The 19,339-nt window shown below is 42.9% G+C and overlaps 1 protein-coding gene across 5 annotated transcripts in view; it reads right to left on the reverse strand.

Moving 5' to 3' along the window:
- Positions 1-19,339, reverse strand: part of L3MBTL4 (L3MBTL histone methyl-lysine binding protein 4) — a 352,211-nt gene that overhangs the window by 285,720 nt on the left and 47,152 nt on the right. For 4 of the 5 annotated variants that reach the window (XR_003794451.1, XR_003794450.1, XM_029228644.1 and 1 more), the window contains exons 1-2: positions 11,670-11,760; positions 11,220-11,322 (exon numbers count right to left, since the gene is read on the reverse strand). Coding sequence is in view for 3 of the 5 variants with exons in the window: in XM_029228644.1 (XP_029084477.1) it covers positions 11,220-11,291 (72 nt within the window). In the remaining 2 variants the exon portion in view is untranslated. Of the gene's footprint in view, positions 1-11,219; positions 11,323-11,669; positions 11,761-19,339 lie in introns of those variants that run through there. The other variant, XM_029228654.1, reaches the window with a different exon arrangement.

A 19,339-nucleotide genomic window follows, 5' to 3' on the forward strand; every position in this document is an offset into this window, starting at 1 on the left:
ATTGATTATGATAGATTCCTTGAGATGCCTTAGTTTATACGTATAATTTATTTTATTTTTTGAGTTCACATTGTTCAAGGTAAAAATAAATAGAGAAACAATTAATACAGTGAAAACTCCCTTCCCACCCCGACCCATTCTCCCCCATCTGGCCTAAGTATAGTACCCCCACCCAGAAATCTTCGTTACTAGATTCTGAAATATCCTTGCAAAGTTTCCTTTATAAAAAAAGAGAATATATTTTCTTATTTTCTTGTTCTTGTGCACAAAGATAGCACTGTTTTCTACCTTTCTTTTCACTTAAAATACCCTGGAGGTCTTTATCAGGTTGTAAGAGCACACTCCTTCTTTTTGCAGTTACCTGAATGGATACCTCATGATTTATTTAACTGATTCCATGTTTATGGATGTCCAGGTTGTCTCAAATCTTTTTTCCAATCACATAACACTGTGGTGGAAAACCAGTACACAGAGCGTTTTGCATATGTGCCCGGATATATACAGAATGACTTCCCAGAAGTGGACCAGCCGGGTCAAACCAGACTTGTGTTTTCCTGCCAGGTCTGGCGCCCAGCAAGCCCCACTCAACAGCCCCACAGCCTCGGATCAGGCCCGTCTTCCCAGAGCCTTGCCCACAGGGTGTGATAGCAAAGTTTTGCATTTTTGCCAAGATGATGATGAAAAAAAATAATATCTCGCTATCGTTTTATTTGCATTTGTTCCATTATGAAGAAGCTGAAGACTGTATATTTAAAAGCCATTGTATTTCCTTTTCTGTGAAATATCTCTTTACATCTGTGGCCCATTCTTTTCTGTTGGAATGACTACTCATCTTTTGGTCTGGATAAATTAGGAAGATTAGTCCTTTGTCTACAATATGAGAGGCATTATTTATTTTTTCCTGGTTAGTCATTTCTCTTTTTCACTTCTTTCTTACAGTATTTTTAATATGCAAGGATTTTTGTTGTTTATTTTGAGAAATAAAATTATCAAATTTTTCTTTTATGGCTGCTATTGTTGAGATCCTTCTCTACTCCCACGTCATAAAAACCTTCTTCTTTGTGTATGTCTTTTACACTTATGGTTTATTTCTTACACTTAAATCTTTGACAAATTTGAATTTGTGCCGGGACATGGTGTGAAGTTGAGACACACTATTCTTACCCAGGTGGCTTGTCACCTGTCCCAAGACGACTTATGGGATGGTCCCCCTCCTCTCATCAGTCTAAGACCTGTGTCCCATACACTAAACCCCCAGGTGCATTTGCCTCTTCTGTTTCTTTAGTTTAGCTGTCTATCCAAGTACCAGAGCCACGATGCTTTACTTATTACAGCCTGATGTTTTGATATGCTTCCTGGGCTACTTTGTGTTTTAACCACAGTAAGAGGTCCTGTTCTGTACAAGTCTTAGAGTCAGACAGCTGAGGGTTTACACCCCTGCTTCTCCCCTCACCAGCTGTGTGACCCTGGGCAAGTGATTTAACCTCTCTGAGTTTTGGTTTCCTAAATTGTGACTTGGAGGTAATGATATCTTGTTGACTGAATTGTTTTGAGGATTAGAGACACACGGGTAGAGCCACATGCCACATGCAGACTCTCAGTTAATGGCAGTTATCTATAGGTGTTTTGCCAGATTTCAAAATGTCAAGAGTGTATCAAGACTTAATCAAAATTAAGTTATCTTCTATTTGTTTTCTAACTGAAAAAGTGTATCTTGGATGAACAAGATCTCGGATGGAAGAAGAATCCTGAGGGAGGAGTAAAGAGGAATCTTAAAACCCTGAGTTAATTACTTATTTAAAGAATATTTATTGGGCAATTAATGTGCCAGGAACAGTGCTGGGTTTTAGGGAACAAATGGAATGCAATGTCCAGGGTTTGTGCACCGGCTGCCCTTCACTGGTCAGGTGTCTGCCAGCTGTTCTTGGTGGATGGAGGACAAAGTGAAGGCTGGGTGTCCCCGCCGTCCCCTCCTCCCCATCCCACTGTGCAGGGCCCGTCCTCCACACAGCTCGCTTGCACCGGCCTCCACCCCTGCACAGCCATCACCCTGCTCTCCAGGGCTTCCACCCCGCCCCCCGCCTGCCTCGCTCAGCCCCTGGCATCCAGGTCACTCAGTCTCACACACGACGACCCATGGACCCACGTCTCCCTCCATCAAGTTACAGACGTGCAGATCCCAGGTCCACTGTACGGCTTCATCTGGATGCCCTACAGGCTCCTGAAACTCAGCCAGCACAAAATTAGTTCCTCATCTTCACTGTAATGCTCTTGCATCCCCTGTTCAGAGTCCCCAGAACTCACTCTGCCGCTTCTGGGACCCACGCCTCGGTCACGCTGTCCGTCCCGCTCTCCCTCCCAGCCCCAGGGAAATCACCTCACGGTGGGCAGGATCCCCAGATGACCCCAAGGAGCCACCCCCAAGTCCCCTCCTCGTCACTTGCTTCTAGACCACAGAAAATGGCAGAGGTGATGGGATGGTCACCCCCTCGATTGCATTACAACGTATGACTCCCCTCGGCTGAATGGAGGAGAGTCTCCGGCTGGCCTGAATAAAGCAGGCTGCCTTGTTGTGAGAGGACCACATGGCAAGGAACTGTGGGTCTCCCCGGAGCTGAGGCTGGCCTCTGCGTGATGGTCGGCAAGAAGGCAGGAACCTCAGTCCTACAACTACAAGGAACTGAATTTTGCCGACAACCATCTGAGCTCGGAAGAGGCCACAGAGCTCCAAAAGGAACTCAGTCCAACCGTTTGATTTTACCGTTTGAGCCCCTGAGCAGAGAACCTATTTAAGCCATGCCTGGACATCTGACCTACAGGCAGTGTGAGGTAACAGTCAATGTGTTGTAATAAGCCACTAAGCTTGTGGTGATTTGTTATCGTCAATAGAAAGCTAACATGTGCCTATTTCTCCCCTGGGAAGCTTTCTCTGATCCTGCTTCCTCTTCTCTGCTTCCCACCTCACCCATGCTAAGTCAGGTAACCTTCTGAAGCTTGGAAAGATCCTGTATAAATCTCTAATACTGGGCCTACCACACTGCACGGCCAGCTTCTCTCTCACTGATCTCATCTGCTTTGCTGAGCTTACTGAAGGCAGACAGGGTCTTAACCATCTTTCCTCCCCAGAGCATAGCCTGGCCCCTCGTCCCGCTTAACAAATACTTGCTGACTGAAGGCATGAATGCAAGGCTCAAGAATGGGACTTTTGTGCCTAGCAGATTTCATGTCCAAAGTTATCATGGATATCTCTGTGCAAGTAATACAGTTGCATCCTTACAAAACGTACTACAACCCAGTGCTCCTCAAACTTTAACATGCATGTGAATCATCTGGGAAGCCTGTTAAAATGCACATCTGGATACCGTGGGTCTGGGGAGGGCCTAAGAGCACGAGTTTCCAACAAGCCCCCAGCTGATGCCGCTGCTGAAGGTCTGTGGACCACACAAGGCGCTGCAAGTCCACGGTCACAGGGCAGGGGAGACGGGGAGGCAGTAACCCAATCCTATCTACCTCTGCTCCACTGCATGTGAGATGATGAACTGAATCAGGTCTAATTTTCCACGGCAGCTCTTCACCCCAGCTCCATCCCTCTTTACCCACTCAATGCACAGGAAATTTATGTAATTCAAAACAAGGCAGGTCTCTTCTCATAAATGTTCTACTGCAAAACTGAAATGGTAACAAGAAACAGGGTTGGCTATGTGAGCACAGCAGCTACTGAAGCATTTCTATAATCACTGTATCATTCAAATATAAAAAGAAATATACAATATGCTGTCTGTCAGTGGATTAGAATGTTTGGTTCACACTTCTTTATTTGCTACTGAAATTCTACCTAGATAGAAAAGACATATTCCTCACAAAAATAACATTACCTTTCGCTTCAAAGTTAAATTACTCAAGCTCCTGATGTCCATATGTTTTTTAAGATGGAGTAAGGTTATAGATATGTAGACATACACATGAAAGATCATGATTTTGTATTACAGAATAAATTTACATTTCTCTTACGATATACTGACCTCATTTTTAGGACATTGTTTTTGCAAACAAAAAATGATTTAATATCATATAATAGGGCAGAAAAAAATGCTGAATTGGGGGTCAGGTAACCTAAGGCCAAATCCCAACCCCACCTAGTTACCCAAAGAGCTAGGTAACTGGGAACAAATGACACGTATTCTCTGGATCTGATTTCTTTTGTCTGTAAAATAAAGGGATTGGACTAAATGTTCTCCAAAGCTCCTGCTAGCATTAACATTCTTTGAGTCTGTCTGGGTTAATTAATTATTTCCTAAAGGTAGTAAATCCACACTGCTGTTAATGAATAGAGTTAATCTTTTTAAAAAAGGAAAAATGAGCACTTTTCCTTATCCTTTCAAACAGAACACTTCAGGAAATCAGGATGAATTGAGAAAAACAAAACCATTACTATGCCTTCTCAGGTTTCAAACTTTAGTTCTGAAAACTGAAAATAAAGCTCTAAGAAAAAAAAAGAACACTGCTCTGAAAAAGGGGAGATAATAGTTTAAGGAACATAAAATAAGTCTTTGCTGTGGTACATTTCCATTGGCCAACTCAAATCCATCGTTCTGGAAGAGAGGATTATGAGCTGGGAAAATAACCAAAAAGGCTTGACATTCTGTTCCTTCCTGATGGCCCTGGATGCGTCATATACTTTTACTACACGTTACAGTCATGTTTTCTAATTAATCAGTGCCTACTGTTCCAGGTCTGAGAATTCCAATCAAGGAAGCAAAGCAAAAGGGTTTTAACCCACTGATTTGTGTTTGGCAACTTCAGGTCGTCACCGTGGAACCATCAGATGACACCCCTTCCTTTCGCGCACTGTCAGGTCCTTGAGCACAGGACGTTCAAGCATCCTGCCGCTCCTCTTCCACAAGAATGAAGGGTGATACCTACTGGTTTCCGGAACTATAGAAAACACTAAAATCCTATACAGTATCTCCAGTAATAAACTACTATTTGAATTTCACCTGCTGTGGTCAAGTCTACTTTTCAAAATTCTCTTTTGCTCTGATCCCACGTGGGACGCAAACTGAAGATAACTGAAATTAACCTTGCAGATAAAAATACAGGACAGGATGGTTTCCCATTGCTCTACTGGAATTGTGATGCAGACACAGAGGCAAATGCCCTCATCTTGTTCAAATACCCCGAATGGAATCTCTCTTTCGTAATTGTATTCATCACGATTTTTATTTTCTGTATTTTGTGACTGACATTTGGGGGCCTTGTGGACCGGGGAGGGACTGTCCCTCTCAGTGTGCGCCAATTCCTGGAGACAGCAAACAACTAGCCTGGGGTCATGCCTCCTGAGTCCACAGCCCACTCCCCTTTCCTTACCAGCTCCTGCAGTCTGGGACACTATCCACTTGCCCTAAACCAACCCTGGGCCAGGAACAAGACGATCAGAGACAGCCCAGTAGCCAGAGACCACCGAAATTATCCAAACTAGCCAATCCTGAGCCTGCTTAGCCTGCTCACCTTGCCTCCCCCATTCATTTCCGAGAAAACCAAAATAAAGGCTCCTGCCCGTTTTCCCCTCACCCCTGCTGCCCCCCGACCGACTCTGGTGCTTCCCCACAGGGCCCTGTCTGGTGTGATGTGCCCCCACCTCTTCTCGATCCGTTTACCTGGCTAAACGTGAACAAAAACAAAAACTCAGGTATATTTTCAAACAGTATTTGTTAAGACTTATACCCCAAAAAAGGGAAAAACATCTAAAACACCTTTATTAACATCTCCTTTCTGCAGTTCCTCCACATATAAATGGATTCTACTCGCTGATACAAGCTGCTATCAGTTGTGCGTGGGGCAACAAAAGGATTTAAAAAGTCAGATACTGCTGAAAAAATAAGACAATGAAATAATCCTACCCTAAACATTTTTTCTATGTCTACTTAAGGATATTATAAAAAAAGACTGCCCTGCACTCCGCCCCAGCTGCAGCCAACCCGGGCTCCCTCCTGTCGGTATGTCAAGTCCAGTGGCCCCAACATCAAGACCGTCTGAACTTGGCCACCCACATGCACCCCACTCACCTTACCATCTCACTGTGTACCAAAACTTAGACTTATTGAAATTAAAAGGCCCTTAAAAATCTTCTAATGCAAGACTTTTGTTCTAGAGACAAAGAAACTGAGCGTCAGCCTGGCAAAGGGCTTGTCCTTGGTCACAGAGCTACTTACCACCACAGCCAAAGACCAAAATCCAAATACCCTGACTCGCCATCCCAGCACTCACCCTACAAAACTGCTCAGTCAGAAAAGTCATTACAGCCACTATAATCCCGCCAGATGTCACACAGGTCGTCGTATCTGCTTCCAGCCCCCTACCCAGGCTCCTGCTGCTTCCTTGGTCAGACAGTCCCTGCTATGACCCTTCAACTTCCTTCTCTCTCAAGGTTAGCTGCCTACAGAACACCCAGGTTTTAAGTAAATAATTTGTATTCCCTCATTTTGCATTTTGCCAGGTTGTATTTAAGAGCCATGTGTTGTAACAGCGTTACATGTGCATTAGATATTTTTATTTTTAAATAAACTAAATAAAGCATTAAAGATGGACATCTTAGATATTCTTCATCCTTCAAGGTCCCACTCTGCCCCCAGTGATCCCACCTTTCTCTGAAGGCTACATGAACCTTAGATCTTAGTCACACTGCATTACTCGGCCTAAGTTAGTTCTCTTTTATTCAGCAATACTCTAAGATGCTTAAGAATAAATAATGCCTCATGTTCCTACTTCTCAAAGTTCATAACTCATGAATTAGGTACAGGTTCACAGATTTTTAAGAGCTGCAGAGGGAGAGGAAGAATGGGCACTAACATTTATTCAGCTTCAGGTATTTTATATACACAACTAGACAACATGTACTTTATTCGTGTATAATCAAACAAAATCTCCTTTTTTCATCTGAGAAAATTTTTATGAAGGGAATTTGAAACTGTACAGCCTACATATGGTTTGGGGTTTTATCCCCAGAACATCCACGTACACACCAAACATCCATGAAACCACGCTGAAAACAATGCTTCGCTTCCCCAGTTACCATGTGGCCACACTTTGCCAGCAGTCCTAGGGGTGGGGGGTGGCCAAGGCTACCAAGGCACCCGCGTGACACTCATCTCTGTGTGGGATGTTGTGAAAAGCATGATGTGAGATGGAGTCCCAGGGGCAGTGGAAGCCCTCTCTTCAAGTCTGCGGCAGCACCACCTGCCAGACCAGCAGGCACGTCATCCACACGGCAGAACTGAGCACACGGGACGTAAGACGTGAGATGAAGCCTAAGGAGAGGAGGCACCGTCACGGGTGGTGTCAGAGTGTAACCTGGGACGCCCTCTTTGCAGGACGACGTGAAAGGCGAATCAAAAGTTTATAGGCACGAACTTTTTAGGACAAGATTCTACTGGTGAGATTTTGCCTGTGAGTCAATTGCAAAAGTATACCAAGATATATGAATAAGAACACTGGATGTAACTTGGTGTGTAAAGACAAAAAATAAAAATCACCTAAATGTTTACAGCAGGGCACTGTTTCAATAAGTTATGGTACATTCACAGAGTGGAATACTATGCGCCACTGAAAACAATGAGAAGATTTGTATCTCCAAGATATACGTGCTTAAGTGCAAAAATGCGAAGTACAGAACGATAGCCAGAGTGTAAGCCCATCTGGGCTATGTATATGTATGTATTATGTATATATGTGTACATGCATAAAGGATTTGGGTTTCTTAGCTTTCCTTTTTGTTTTTTTGTTTTGTTTGTTGATCCCTATATAGATACACAAGAAAGTGTAAACAGTGGTCACACCTTTATGAAAAGACTGGGGTAGCTTAGCAGGTGTGGGGAGAATTTACTCAGTAAAGAATTTACTTCTTATTTCAATACCTGTCTGTCCTATGTGGTCTTTTTTAACCATGTGTCTGCATACTGAAAAATATAAATAAATATTTTGAAATTCTACATGGAAATATTAGTCTAGGAAGACATTCATTGACAGATATTAATATCAGCATCTAAAAATTATCACATCTCCTGACATTACTGTCTCAAAAACAGCTGTTTAGAAAGCACCCAACTGTCATTAGTTTGATGTTTTATGTTCTTAACCTGCCAATGCTATTTTGCTTGGCTGGCTGGAAATGTCACTTTAAAACAAGAAGGGTAACATAGAAAGTAAAGGATGTTATTGATATTTCAAGCAAAATTCAAACATGATTTCAGTGACTGAACCCCTTTCCCTCCACGGTGAATGCAGCCACAGATGTGACCCTGCTTTGTGAATTAAACCATTCAACTTAACGAATGAAAATGGACACTGGCAATGAGCCCCAAACGGACATGGCAACGTGGAATTCACCCCAAATGCACATCTTTCCCCTGATCTTCTGTGAATATCCTTTAAAATAATTTTATGTTCTAAACACCTCAGACCTCAGATGAGTAATATGGCCCTCGGAAATATCATTTTCTTACTATTGATCAAAGAAGTCCATTTGCATGGAGATGTTATTAAAACACCAGGAACATCATTCAACAGATATTTTCGGAAATCCAGCTATGCAAGGCGCCAAGCTCAAACAGCACCTGAGTAGTAAGTGCTGAGCACCCCTGGGGTTCACAAAACCAAAAACCCCAGTGCGGGATGGAAATAATGGTAAAAGCACCAGCATTAAATTGGAAACCAAGTTGGGCTTTAGGAGAAAACTGGGATTTGTGCCAATACAGTTGAGATAGCAGGTTAAATATTCATGTTGAAGGGCAAGGTAACAAGAACTAAGACGGGGCAGTAACAATTTTAGCAGCTTAAAGGGAAATGATACTGAGAAAAAGTAGAAAATATATTTAGATAGGAGAAGTGGTCTCAAATTTTACACTAAAATATTTTTAAAATATGCAGCAGACAATATTGATTAGCTCTAGCACTATTAGCAGGTAAGATGTGTCCAACTTTTTCCCTGGGACAATGCTTCTCAAATATGGCCGTGTATGAGAACTGCCTGGAGGGCTTGGTAAAATACAGACCACTGAACCGCCCCCCCCCCCAGAGCATCTGGTCAGCAGGTCTACAGTGGGACCAAAGAAGCCACATTTCTAACAAACTCCCAGGCAATGCTGACACTGCTGGTCCAGAGACCACAGCAGGAGAACCACTGTCCAAGAATAACTTTAAACACATCAAGTACCCTATTCTCCTCAGAAGACATGACGCAGCAAACCTAAAATGCTGAGAAGAACAGCATCCTCACATAACTCAGGACAGGTGCAGGCCTTCCCAAGTCTGATCCAAGCAACCTCGGAGACAGCTAGTTCTCTGGGATACACTCAGACCACTCGGCGCTCACGGTACCGGTCCCGTCTGGACCTCAAGGGGAACAGGACCTCAGCCCCCACGTTAACCACTCCCCTTCCCAGTGGCGCTGAGGCTGAGGAAACAGCTCTCTAGCTTGACGCGGGCCTATATGTAACATCTCAAAACCAACCTCAGACCAGATCATCGCTGGACACTTCTCAGTTAATGCCTGGAGGTCATGGAGTCACACCAACCTGGCATCGAACCAAAGAATGTAAGTATGACACTGTGTCACTTCACCACTGCATAATGTGTAAATGCACAACTACAACCCACATGAAGACACCAAAACCCACACCCAAATAAATGACGAGAGCCCCTGAGAATGCTCTAATGGCCTACCATCCCCAAAACCATCACCACGGAGGAGGTCTCCTGGTCACTTCTGCCCACCCTGACATTTGTAGGAGTACAAGAAGTTGTCAAAAGGAAACAGCACAGAAAACTAGAGGCATGATGCAATGTATGCCCTCTAGTTGTCAAGATGTTACTGTGACATATTTTTCAGACGTAATTAACATTTAAACAGTAGAATCTGAGAAAAGCAGGTTACACTCCACGGTGAGGTGGACCTCATCCAATCAGCTGAAGGCCCTACAGGAAAAAAGACTGACCTTCCCCTGAAGAACAGGGAATCTGCCTCCAGATGGCCTTTGGACTCAAGACTGTAACATCGGGCTTCCCTGGTGGCGGTTGAGAGTCCGCCTGCCGATGCAGGGGACACGGGTTCGTGCCCCGGTCCGGGAAGATCCCACGTGCCGTGGAACGGCTGGGCCCGTGAGCCATGGCCGCTGAGCCTGTGCGTCTGGAGCCTGTGCTCCGCAGCGGGAGAGGCCACAACAGTGAGAGGCCCGCGTACCGCAAAAAAAAAAAAAAAAAAGACTGTAACATCAACTCTTTTCTGGGTCTCCAGACTGCCACTAGTCAGTCCCCATCACTGCATGAGTCAATTCCTTAAAATAGGGCTTCCCTGGTGGCACAGTGGTTGAGAGTCAGCCTGCCAGTGCAGGGGACATGGTTCGAGCCCTGTTCCTGGGGGATCCCACATGCCGCAGAGCAACTAAGCCTGTGAGCCACAACTACTGAGCCCATGCGCCACATCTACTGAAGCCCGTGCGCTCTAGAGCCCGTGCTCTGCAACAAGTGAAGCCACCGCAATGAGAAGCCCACGCACCGCAACAAGGAGTGGCCCCTGGTCGCCGCAGCTAGAGAAAGCCCGTGCGCAGCAACAAAGACCCAACATGACCAAAAATAATAAATAAATCAAAATAAATAAATTTATCTTAAAAAATTCCTTAAAATACGTCTCTCTCTACAAATATACATATAATTCATCATTATCAAGTAGGGACAGAGATTGTGACAGGGCTGTCAATTACTCTTATTGGTTCTGATCCTCTGGAGAGCCCTGACAAACACAACCCCTACAGTTAGTTCACAAACTCTGTCGCTTACTTGATAATCATCAATTACCTCCATCTTTTTAAAAGAAAAGGCCTCCTTTCACCTTTAATATGAAGATTATCATTTTTTTCGGCTGCACGGCGTGACTTATGGGATCTTAGTTCCCCGGCCAGGGATTGAACCCAGGCCCTCGGCAGTGAAAGCACCAAGTCCTAACCACTGGACCGCCAGGGAATTCCCAAGATTACCTTCTAAAATGTACCAGAGTCAATGACACATATATTCTATACCACTCTACATAAAACTCAACCAGAAGCAACCGGTTTCGAGTGACTGAAAAAAACACCTCTGCTGTCACTGTACCAGATGTACAATTACACTGCGAATTCCCACAATGAGCACAAACTACAGGAAGGGTCCAGGAACTGACAACTTACCAAGCATCCATCCTGATTCAAACGCTCCTTGGAATCCATACTGAGCTTCCTCTTCCTGTTGGGCTGTTTCATTGCCACTTCAGCACTCCTTAGCAGTGTTTTTCTGCAAAATAGTGCCACAGAAAGAGTGATGGGGTTTTTTTCTCCTTTAGAATTACAAGAACAAACAAACAAAAATAGCCATGCTTTCAATTATACCTCTTATAATTGGTTGCCATCAATACCCTGATAAATAAGCTGACACAAAAATTTCACTGTTGATTTTATAGCCCCTAGTACAATACTAAATTAATGGGGGAAAGAGGTAAGTTTTCCACCTCATCTAGAATACATGTCACAAAAAACAGATATTATTCCTTTGGTCCTCCCTCTCACGAAATTTTGGTTTTGCTTAGCTGAACTAACCAGTTAGGATTCGCTGCAATTTTCCTATACAGCTTCTATACTCACATGGTCTGAGTCTCCACAAGTGTCAAGGCAGAGGTGTTCTAGGTATGAGGTCCTAGTCACACAAGGCATAGCAGGGCAATCTGCAACAGAGAAGAAAACTTTTCACCAATCCAATTTATCATGACCATCCTTTGGTACATTAGTAAGTAGCAGGCATTCTTTAATAAGTTACTTGGAATTAGTTTTTTTGATAGAGCGATTAACCACACTGGAGAACCAACCACTAGTATTATATAAGTCCCACTGGAGTTATAATTCAGAAGGTCATTCCCTTTGAATAATTTTAACTACAATTTACCTGTAAGTTTTTAAAATTTCAATGGACTCAAATCACCTGTACTCCCCAGTGTTTTAGAATCATATATCCAACTTCCTACTTGATATGTCCCCCTGTAGTGACCTTAAAAACTACAAACTGAGCACATTCACCACTGAGCATGTCACTGCCCCTCTCACGGCCACCCAGTTCCACTTGCTCTCCATATTTGCACTATTGATGCAAGTGGCCACATCCACCCCTTACAGTTGCTCAGACTGTGCACTGCACAAGAGCACCGAGCCAAGGGGCCAGTGGAAGCTGAAACCCACCCTGGGCTCTGCACACACGCCATTCCTCCTGCCACAGGCTTTCCATCCGCCAGGAAGAAAATGTACCTTTTTCTAATTCAAACAAAGAGACCCCTTTTGGGCTAATGGCAGGCCTGACATTGCCAGAGATGGAGGAGCCGTTGCCATTGCTTCAGCCTTTCCATCCCAGCCCACACTCTCACCAGCTTTGGTGGGTGCTTAATCTACTCAGAGTGTCTGGAATCCATCTTCCCCCTCCACTCCTAACTCTGACCCCCTATGGTCTCGTGCCCCACGACGTCCGCTGGAGCATGATGTGCCCGTGGCTTCGCAGCCCCACACTTTTGCTGGTCCCTCAACCTCAGAACCGCCCCTCCTTTGTCAACCTCTCTAACTCTCACTCATGCTGCACGACTCCACTGAAAAGACTTCCCATCCCTGAGAAAAGCCTTCCTCGCTCACCTCCTGCCTCCGACGGACCAGGTGCGTCTCTCCTCACATGCAGCATACCTGTCCTTGCCTCTGCCACAGTATTCAACACTTAACATGTCATGTTTTTCATTTTCAGATGTGTCTCCCCTTTTGAGGCTGTAAGCATCCTGAAGACCAGGTCTGTGGATGCCTGATCTCTACTTTCCACTCTCCACGGTGCCACCTCCCAGCAGACTCTCAACATGCCCTGAACTGCATACGCACATCTCTGAATCACAGAGAAGCCTTGAGTCCAGTGGATATTAGTTCTCGACCCATACGATACCCATGTTAGAATGCTGTATGACTGGAGCAAGCATGTTCTCAAACTCTGTAACTCCCTTCTCTTTCTCCTCCATATACAAAAAAAAAAAAAAAAAACACAAACAAACAAAAAACACTTCCGCACATCCGTTTGCTTTTAGTCAGATAATATTCATGTCCTTAAGACAGGCATTTTCCTGCTAAATTCAATAACACTGCATTCATTTTGTAGGATGTAAATACAATTTATCACGCCTAGCTCCGGGTAATACTCCGAACGTCTATGCAAATGAACAGTTTAGACTTGATGCCTGTAGCAAAGTATTCCTGCACAAGACAAGCACGGCCAAGGCTGGCTTGCACATGACTAATAATACCCCTAATGGCAATAATACCCTAATGGCTTGTCAAACTGAAATCGTCTGGCTACTGAGGATTTTCTCCTCACGGTCAAAGTGATCCATCTTGCTAATACCTGGTAATTGTCTCAGTAACTCTGATTGGTTTAAAAAAGCAAGAAAGCCTGAATTTATATTATCATGTATTGGGGGGGAAATGGAAAATGTTTATGCTGAGGAGAAGTTTCAAAATACAATTTAGTAATAATTAAATTCCCTTTACACTTAGAAATAATAAAGCAAAATATAAAAGGTACCTAACAGCCCATAAAAGATTTTGCTGCCAGGCAAAAAAAAAAAAGGAATCAAATACAAATTCCATCAAATACAATACAAAGGAGATGAATGATATGTAGATAGATGAGAGATAATGGATGGATCGGCAGACAGACAGGCAGGTGGGAGACGCTGACACACAGACAGACAGGGAGGGAGGGAGGTCTGAGGTGGTCCCTTCACCGTCAGTTCACAGGACGTATTCTAAGCAACCGAACAGAACGCCTGACATAAACTGAACCTGAGTCCTTGGCACAGTATCAAAATATACGGATTACTCTGATTTCCCATGATACGTGGCCTACCCCCAGGGGGGCCCCAAATGTCACGTCAGCCGCATGCCTCCTTGCTGAGCTTTGAAGAAATAAAAAAATTTTAGAGCCAAGGAAGAATAATGTCAGACTCTAAAACACAGTAAGGAAGCGTACCGTCTGGAAGAAGCGAAGGTGAACAGAGACAGCGGCTGGGCAGAGCAGTGAGTGCCCCAGCGCACTCTGGCACTGCGACAGCACCCAAGCACTGGCTGCAACAGACAAGGTTATTTTAAGTGATTTTAATTAAGGAAACTTCTAAATAGTATTTTATATTTAAACAAAAAGACAGATGAGTATAGAGAACTGATTTGTATTTCTATGAAGAATGTGGAAATAGTGCACGGATTTTTCAAGTTAATCCTCTTAATCATTTCGATTTCCCTCATGGTTCATAGAATTTTCTGTCTGCACATGGCCAAACACCTGTCTTACTGACTTCCTAATTAAGCAGACAAATTAGATTTTTATTTAGAAGGCACACGGTTTTAATGCTTCAAATTAAAGGAGCCTACAAACAACAAAAATATTGCACAGTCCGCCTATGTCCAGTTGCTATTTGGTAACTGATCACCTACTATCATCAGGACAGTCACAGGTACTTTGCAGAATCTAAGGAAGATTCTTCAGACATTGTAGAGGGGAAGAGAAGCACAGTAGCCATGCGCCCTGGATAACCCAGCATAGTTCTGACTCATGCCTCCCATTCTGGCAGAACTATTAACAGCATTGCCTTTCACTCCCCAAAATGTTCCCAATTAAACAGGAAATCGTATGGTCACTGTATGGATAGGAAACACACATAAATTAACAAGAAATATAATGCATGCCTTTAAAGAATTATGAACGGGCAATTCACGTGGTGCTCCCAGAGGGAGAGAAGGTCCAACACAGATCAGAAAACATACTATGGGGTAACATTTCAGCTGCTTCCAGGACGCTGCATAGAATTTAAAGTGAATTTAGCACCAAAAAATCCCATACAAATATCCAATGACTGCACTGATTTCCCACCATTCCAAAGATGTAACCAGGCTAAAATGTATTCACCCAGTTGATACTCAATGCCAATAACGCATAGTAGTGGGTGTTTGAATAAATTAAGTAATTACAACTGAATGCACTGCGACAGCTTGTGCATGAATTGCTGCTCCCCTTTGACTGTATTGACAGTAACAGCTAACGTGACCTAAGCACCCACATACACCAGGCACGGCCAGAGCTCCTCTACAGGTAGACTTTCAGTTCATTCTTATTCATTAATTCTTATGACTGCAACATTTTTAAAAACCATTATCACCTCCATTTCACAGATGAGGAAACACTGCCCACGGCTGCACGACAAACAAGTAGCCAGTACAATCCTAGAGCCACTCATTTCAACACCTGACTATGCTGCACTTTTACAACTGTTGTGTAAACTTAGTGATCTGAGCCGTAACCACTCAGGTACACCAGCCAAGCTCCTGCCGCTACGAGGATCTAAGTAAGAAATGGATATGAAAGTTCCTCACAGAGCTTGTGTCCACAGTTGACTTGTATTGTCTCTTTACTTACATCAGGGCAGCCACCTACTCTCATAATTAAAAAAAAAAATTACCTTTATTATCTATGTTGCAATCTTCATGGATTAACAGTAATGGTGTATTAATTGTGCACTCATTTGTCTTGCACAATGCCTTATGATCACAGCACGAGACGTCCCAAGATTCAGGGTCCAAAGGGTTATCACACAGGGTTACCCGAACACAAAATATTATAAACAGGTACTTTACTAGATGTATCTTCAAATTTGAATTCTTTCTGTCACCAGTGCAGCTATAACAAAATCAGATAATGAAAAACATATTCCCTTTCCTTGCATGTCTGTCTGTGTGTGTCTCTCTCCCCCCCCACACACACACACAATTACAGCAGCAGTACCAAAGATAAAGGTCCCAGAGAACATTAGCACAGGAATAAGTCTGGTAAGTCTATTTTAAGGTCTACCTGTCTGAATTCTTCCTAGAACAATATTTAACAATTTACACTCCATTCAAAAGTACCGGGTGGCTAATATACACACACACTTTACCTGTTTATAAGACAGTATCTCTTAAGAGGTTTCTTCCATACTGAGGTCTCCATGCTTGAACCAGCTAAGTTTCTAAAAATTCCCTCTTGAGAACTTCCTGCCAAGATGGAATTGTACATCGTTTCTTTGAGATATCTCTTGGCTCCAAACAAAGAACAAAGCCATTAAAATACACACCAGTTAACCTTCTGTGTAAACCAGCAGCAAATGAGAAGCTAAGTGGCCAGCAAGGCTAAGGCCTAAGTCTCCTGGGCTCAGGGCTCCAGAGCAAGAGAGAACGGACAGGCCAGAAGTCCAGCCCCCTGAGGGAGAGGGAACCGACAGGGTCAACAGGTGAAGGTGCTGGAACCAGGCTTGTCCTTGAAGCCAAGAGGCAACAGGAGGCTCTGCCGGTCTCGCACGGGAGCAAACGGAGCTTCTGACACACATTCTGGGTCTCAGATGCAGGAAGAGCAAGCGCTAGTCCCGACCAGGAAGTGGGCTCCGGGGAACCAGGCTAAGGCACACTCACAGCCAAAAAGCCAGGGGACAGGAGGCCCATATCAGTGAGAAAACAAAGTCCTCCCACCCACAGTGTGCCTGCAAATCAAAATTCAATGCACAAACACATAAAGAAATCAAATGCTAAGAAGGACAGTCAATAAAATCAGCCACTGGGAGAAGAATTCAGTCCTGATGAAATTTATATAATAGAAAATACTGGTGAATATTTTTAAATAAATAAGCTTAAGATGCTCAAAAAGATACACAAAGGAAAAACTTTAAAAATGAACAAGAAGGGCTTCCCTCGTGGCTCAGTGGTTAAGAATCTGCCTGCCAGTGCAGGAGACATGGGTTCGATCCCTGGTCCGGGAAGATCCCACATGCCATGGAGCAACTAAGCCCGTGCGCCACAACTACTGAGCCTGCACTCTAGAGGCCGCGAGCCACAACTACTGAGCTCACGAGCCACAGCTACTGAAGCCCATGCGCCTAGAGCCCATGCTCCACAACAAGAGAAGCCACCGCAATGAGAAGCCCGCACAACGCAATGAAGAGTAGCCCCCACTCGCCGCAACTAGAGAAATGCCTGTGTGCAGCAACGAAGACCCAATGCAGCCAAAAATAAATAAATAAATTTATTTTTAAAAATGAAAACGAAATTATGAGCAATAATACGAGTAAGTAAAAAAAGAGTTGTATATGAAAAAGCTAAAAAATCTTGGAAATGTAAAGTGTAGTCAATAAGATAAACAAGCCAGGCATACTTTTAGCTCAACAGACCAGGAGAAAAAAAAAAAAGAGCAGATTCAGATTACTAAAACCAGAATGAGAGAGGTTATATCAGTACTGATCTTACAGAAATCAAAATGATTATAAGGGAACACTATGAAAACTGTATGCCAAAAAATTAGTAACTTAAGGTGAAATTCCTAAAACTACACAAATTACTGAAACTGACTCAAGAAGAAATAGAAAATCTGAAAAAGCCCAGGCTCAGATGACTTACACCAAATATTCAAAGAATTAATACCTATTCTTCACAGACTCTTCCAAAATAAAGAGAATAGGAAGGAATACTTCAGATTCATTCTATGAGACCACTATTATCTTGATTCCAAAACCAGACAAGGGTATCACAAGAAGTGAAAACTACAGACCAATATCCCTTATGAATATAGATTCGAAAGCTTCAACAAAATACTAGCAAACTGAATCCAGCAACATATAAAAGTATTAACCAACATAACCAGGAATGCAAAGCCAGCTTAACATTAGAAAATTAATTAATGTAGTATACCATAGTAAGAGAATGGAGGACAAAACCACACAGCAACATCATTAACACAGAAAAAGCTTTTGACAAAAGCAATACCCTTTAATGATTGAAAAAATGATATTCAGAAAAACAGGAATAGAAGACACTTCCTAAACCTGATAAAGAGCATTTATGAAACACCTGAAATTAACATCATACTCGTTCCTGAAAGACCAAAAGCTTCCCCGCTAAGATCACAGACAAGACCAAGATGTCTGCTCTCACCATGTCTGTTTAACAATCTTCTGGAGGTTCTAGGTCAGGGTAATTAGGCAAGAAAAAGAAATAAAAGGCATCCAGATGGGAAAGGAAGCATTCTCTTCTCTTCAATTTTTTGGAAAAGTCTAAGAAAGAATGGCATTAATTCTTATTTAAATGTTTGGTAGAATTCACCAATGAAGCCATCTATCTGGTCCTGGGATTTTCTTTACCGGGAGTTTATTATTATTATTATTATTATTATTATTACAGACTCAATCTCCACAGTAGTTACGGATCCGTTCAGACTATTTCTTCATGATTTAGTCTTGGTAGGTTGTATGTTTCTAGGAATTTATCATTTACCTAGGTTATCCAGTGTCTTGGCATATAATTGTTCATTGTAATCTCTTATGATCCTTATTTCTGTAGTATCAGTTGTAATGTGACCTCTTTCATTTCTGATTTTGAGATTCCTCTTTGTTTGTTAATTAGTTTAGCTAAGAATTTGTCAATATATTGTTTATCTTTTATCTTTTCAAAAAATCAACTCTTAGGGTTTTTTTTTTTTCTATTTTCTGTATTTATTTCTGCCCTAATCTTTGCTATTTTCTTCCTTCTGCTAACTTTGGGCTTAGTTTGTTCTTCCTTTTCTACCTCCTTTAGGTTGAAAGTTAGTTTCTTTGAGATCTTTCTTCTTTTCTAATGTGGGCATTTATCACAATAAATTCCATCTTAGCGCTGCTTTTGATGTACCCTCGAAGTTATGGTATGTTGTGCTCTCACTTTCATTTGTCTCAAAGTATTTTCCAATTTCCTTTTAGATTTCTCCTTTGACCCAAGGGTCATTCAAGAGTATGTTATTCAATTTCCACGTATTTGTGAATTTTCCTCCTGCTGCTGCTCTCTACTTTCACTCCACTGTGACTAATAAAGATACTTGGTGTGATTTCAGTCATTATAAATTTGTTAAGACTTGTTTTGTGAACTAAGCGATGATCTATCCCGGAAAAGGTTCCATATGCACTTGAGAAGAACCCATATTCTGCTGCTGTCCGGTACAAGGTTCTGTACCTGTCTGTTGGGTTCATTTGGTCCACAGTGTTGCTCAAGGCCTCTGTATCCGTACTGACCTTCTCTCAGGTCTTCCATCCATTACTGAAAGTGGGGTTCTGAAGTCTCCTACTGTGCCTGTGATTGTTGCCTATGTCTCCCTTCAGTTCTGCTAATGTTTGCTTTACACATTTAGGTGCTCTGAAGTTAGCTACAGATGCATTTGCAATTGTTATATCTTGCTGGTGGATTGATCCTTC

Source organism: Monodon monoceros, unplaced genomic scaffold (assembly GCF_005190385.1).
Source record: "Monodon monoceros isolate NGI ecotype Baffin Bay Population unplaced genomic scaffold, NGI_Narwhal_1 Super_Scaffold_1, whole genome shotgun sequence".
NCBI classification, from domain to species: Eukaryota; Metazoa; Chordata; class Mammalia; order Artiodactyla; family Monodontidae; genus Monodon; species Monodon monoceros.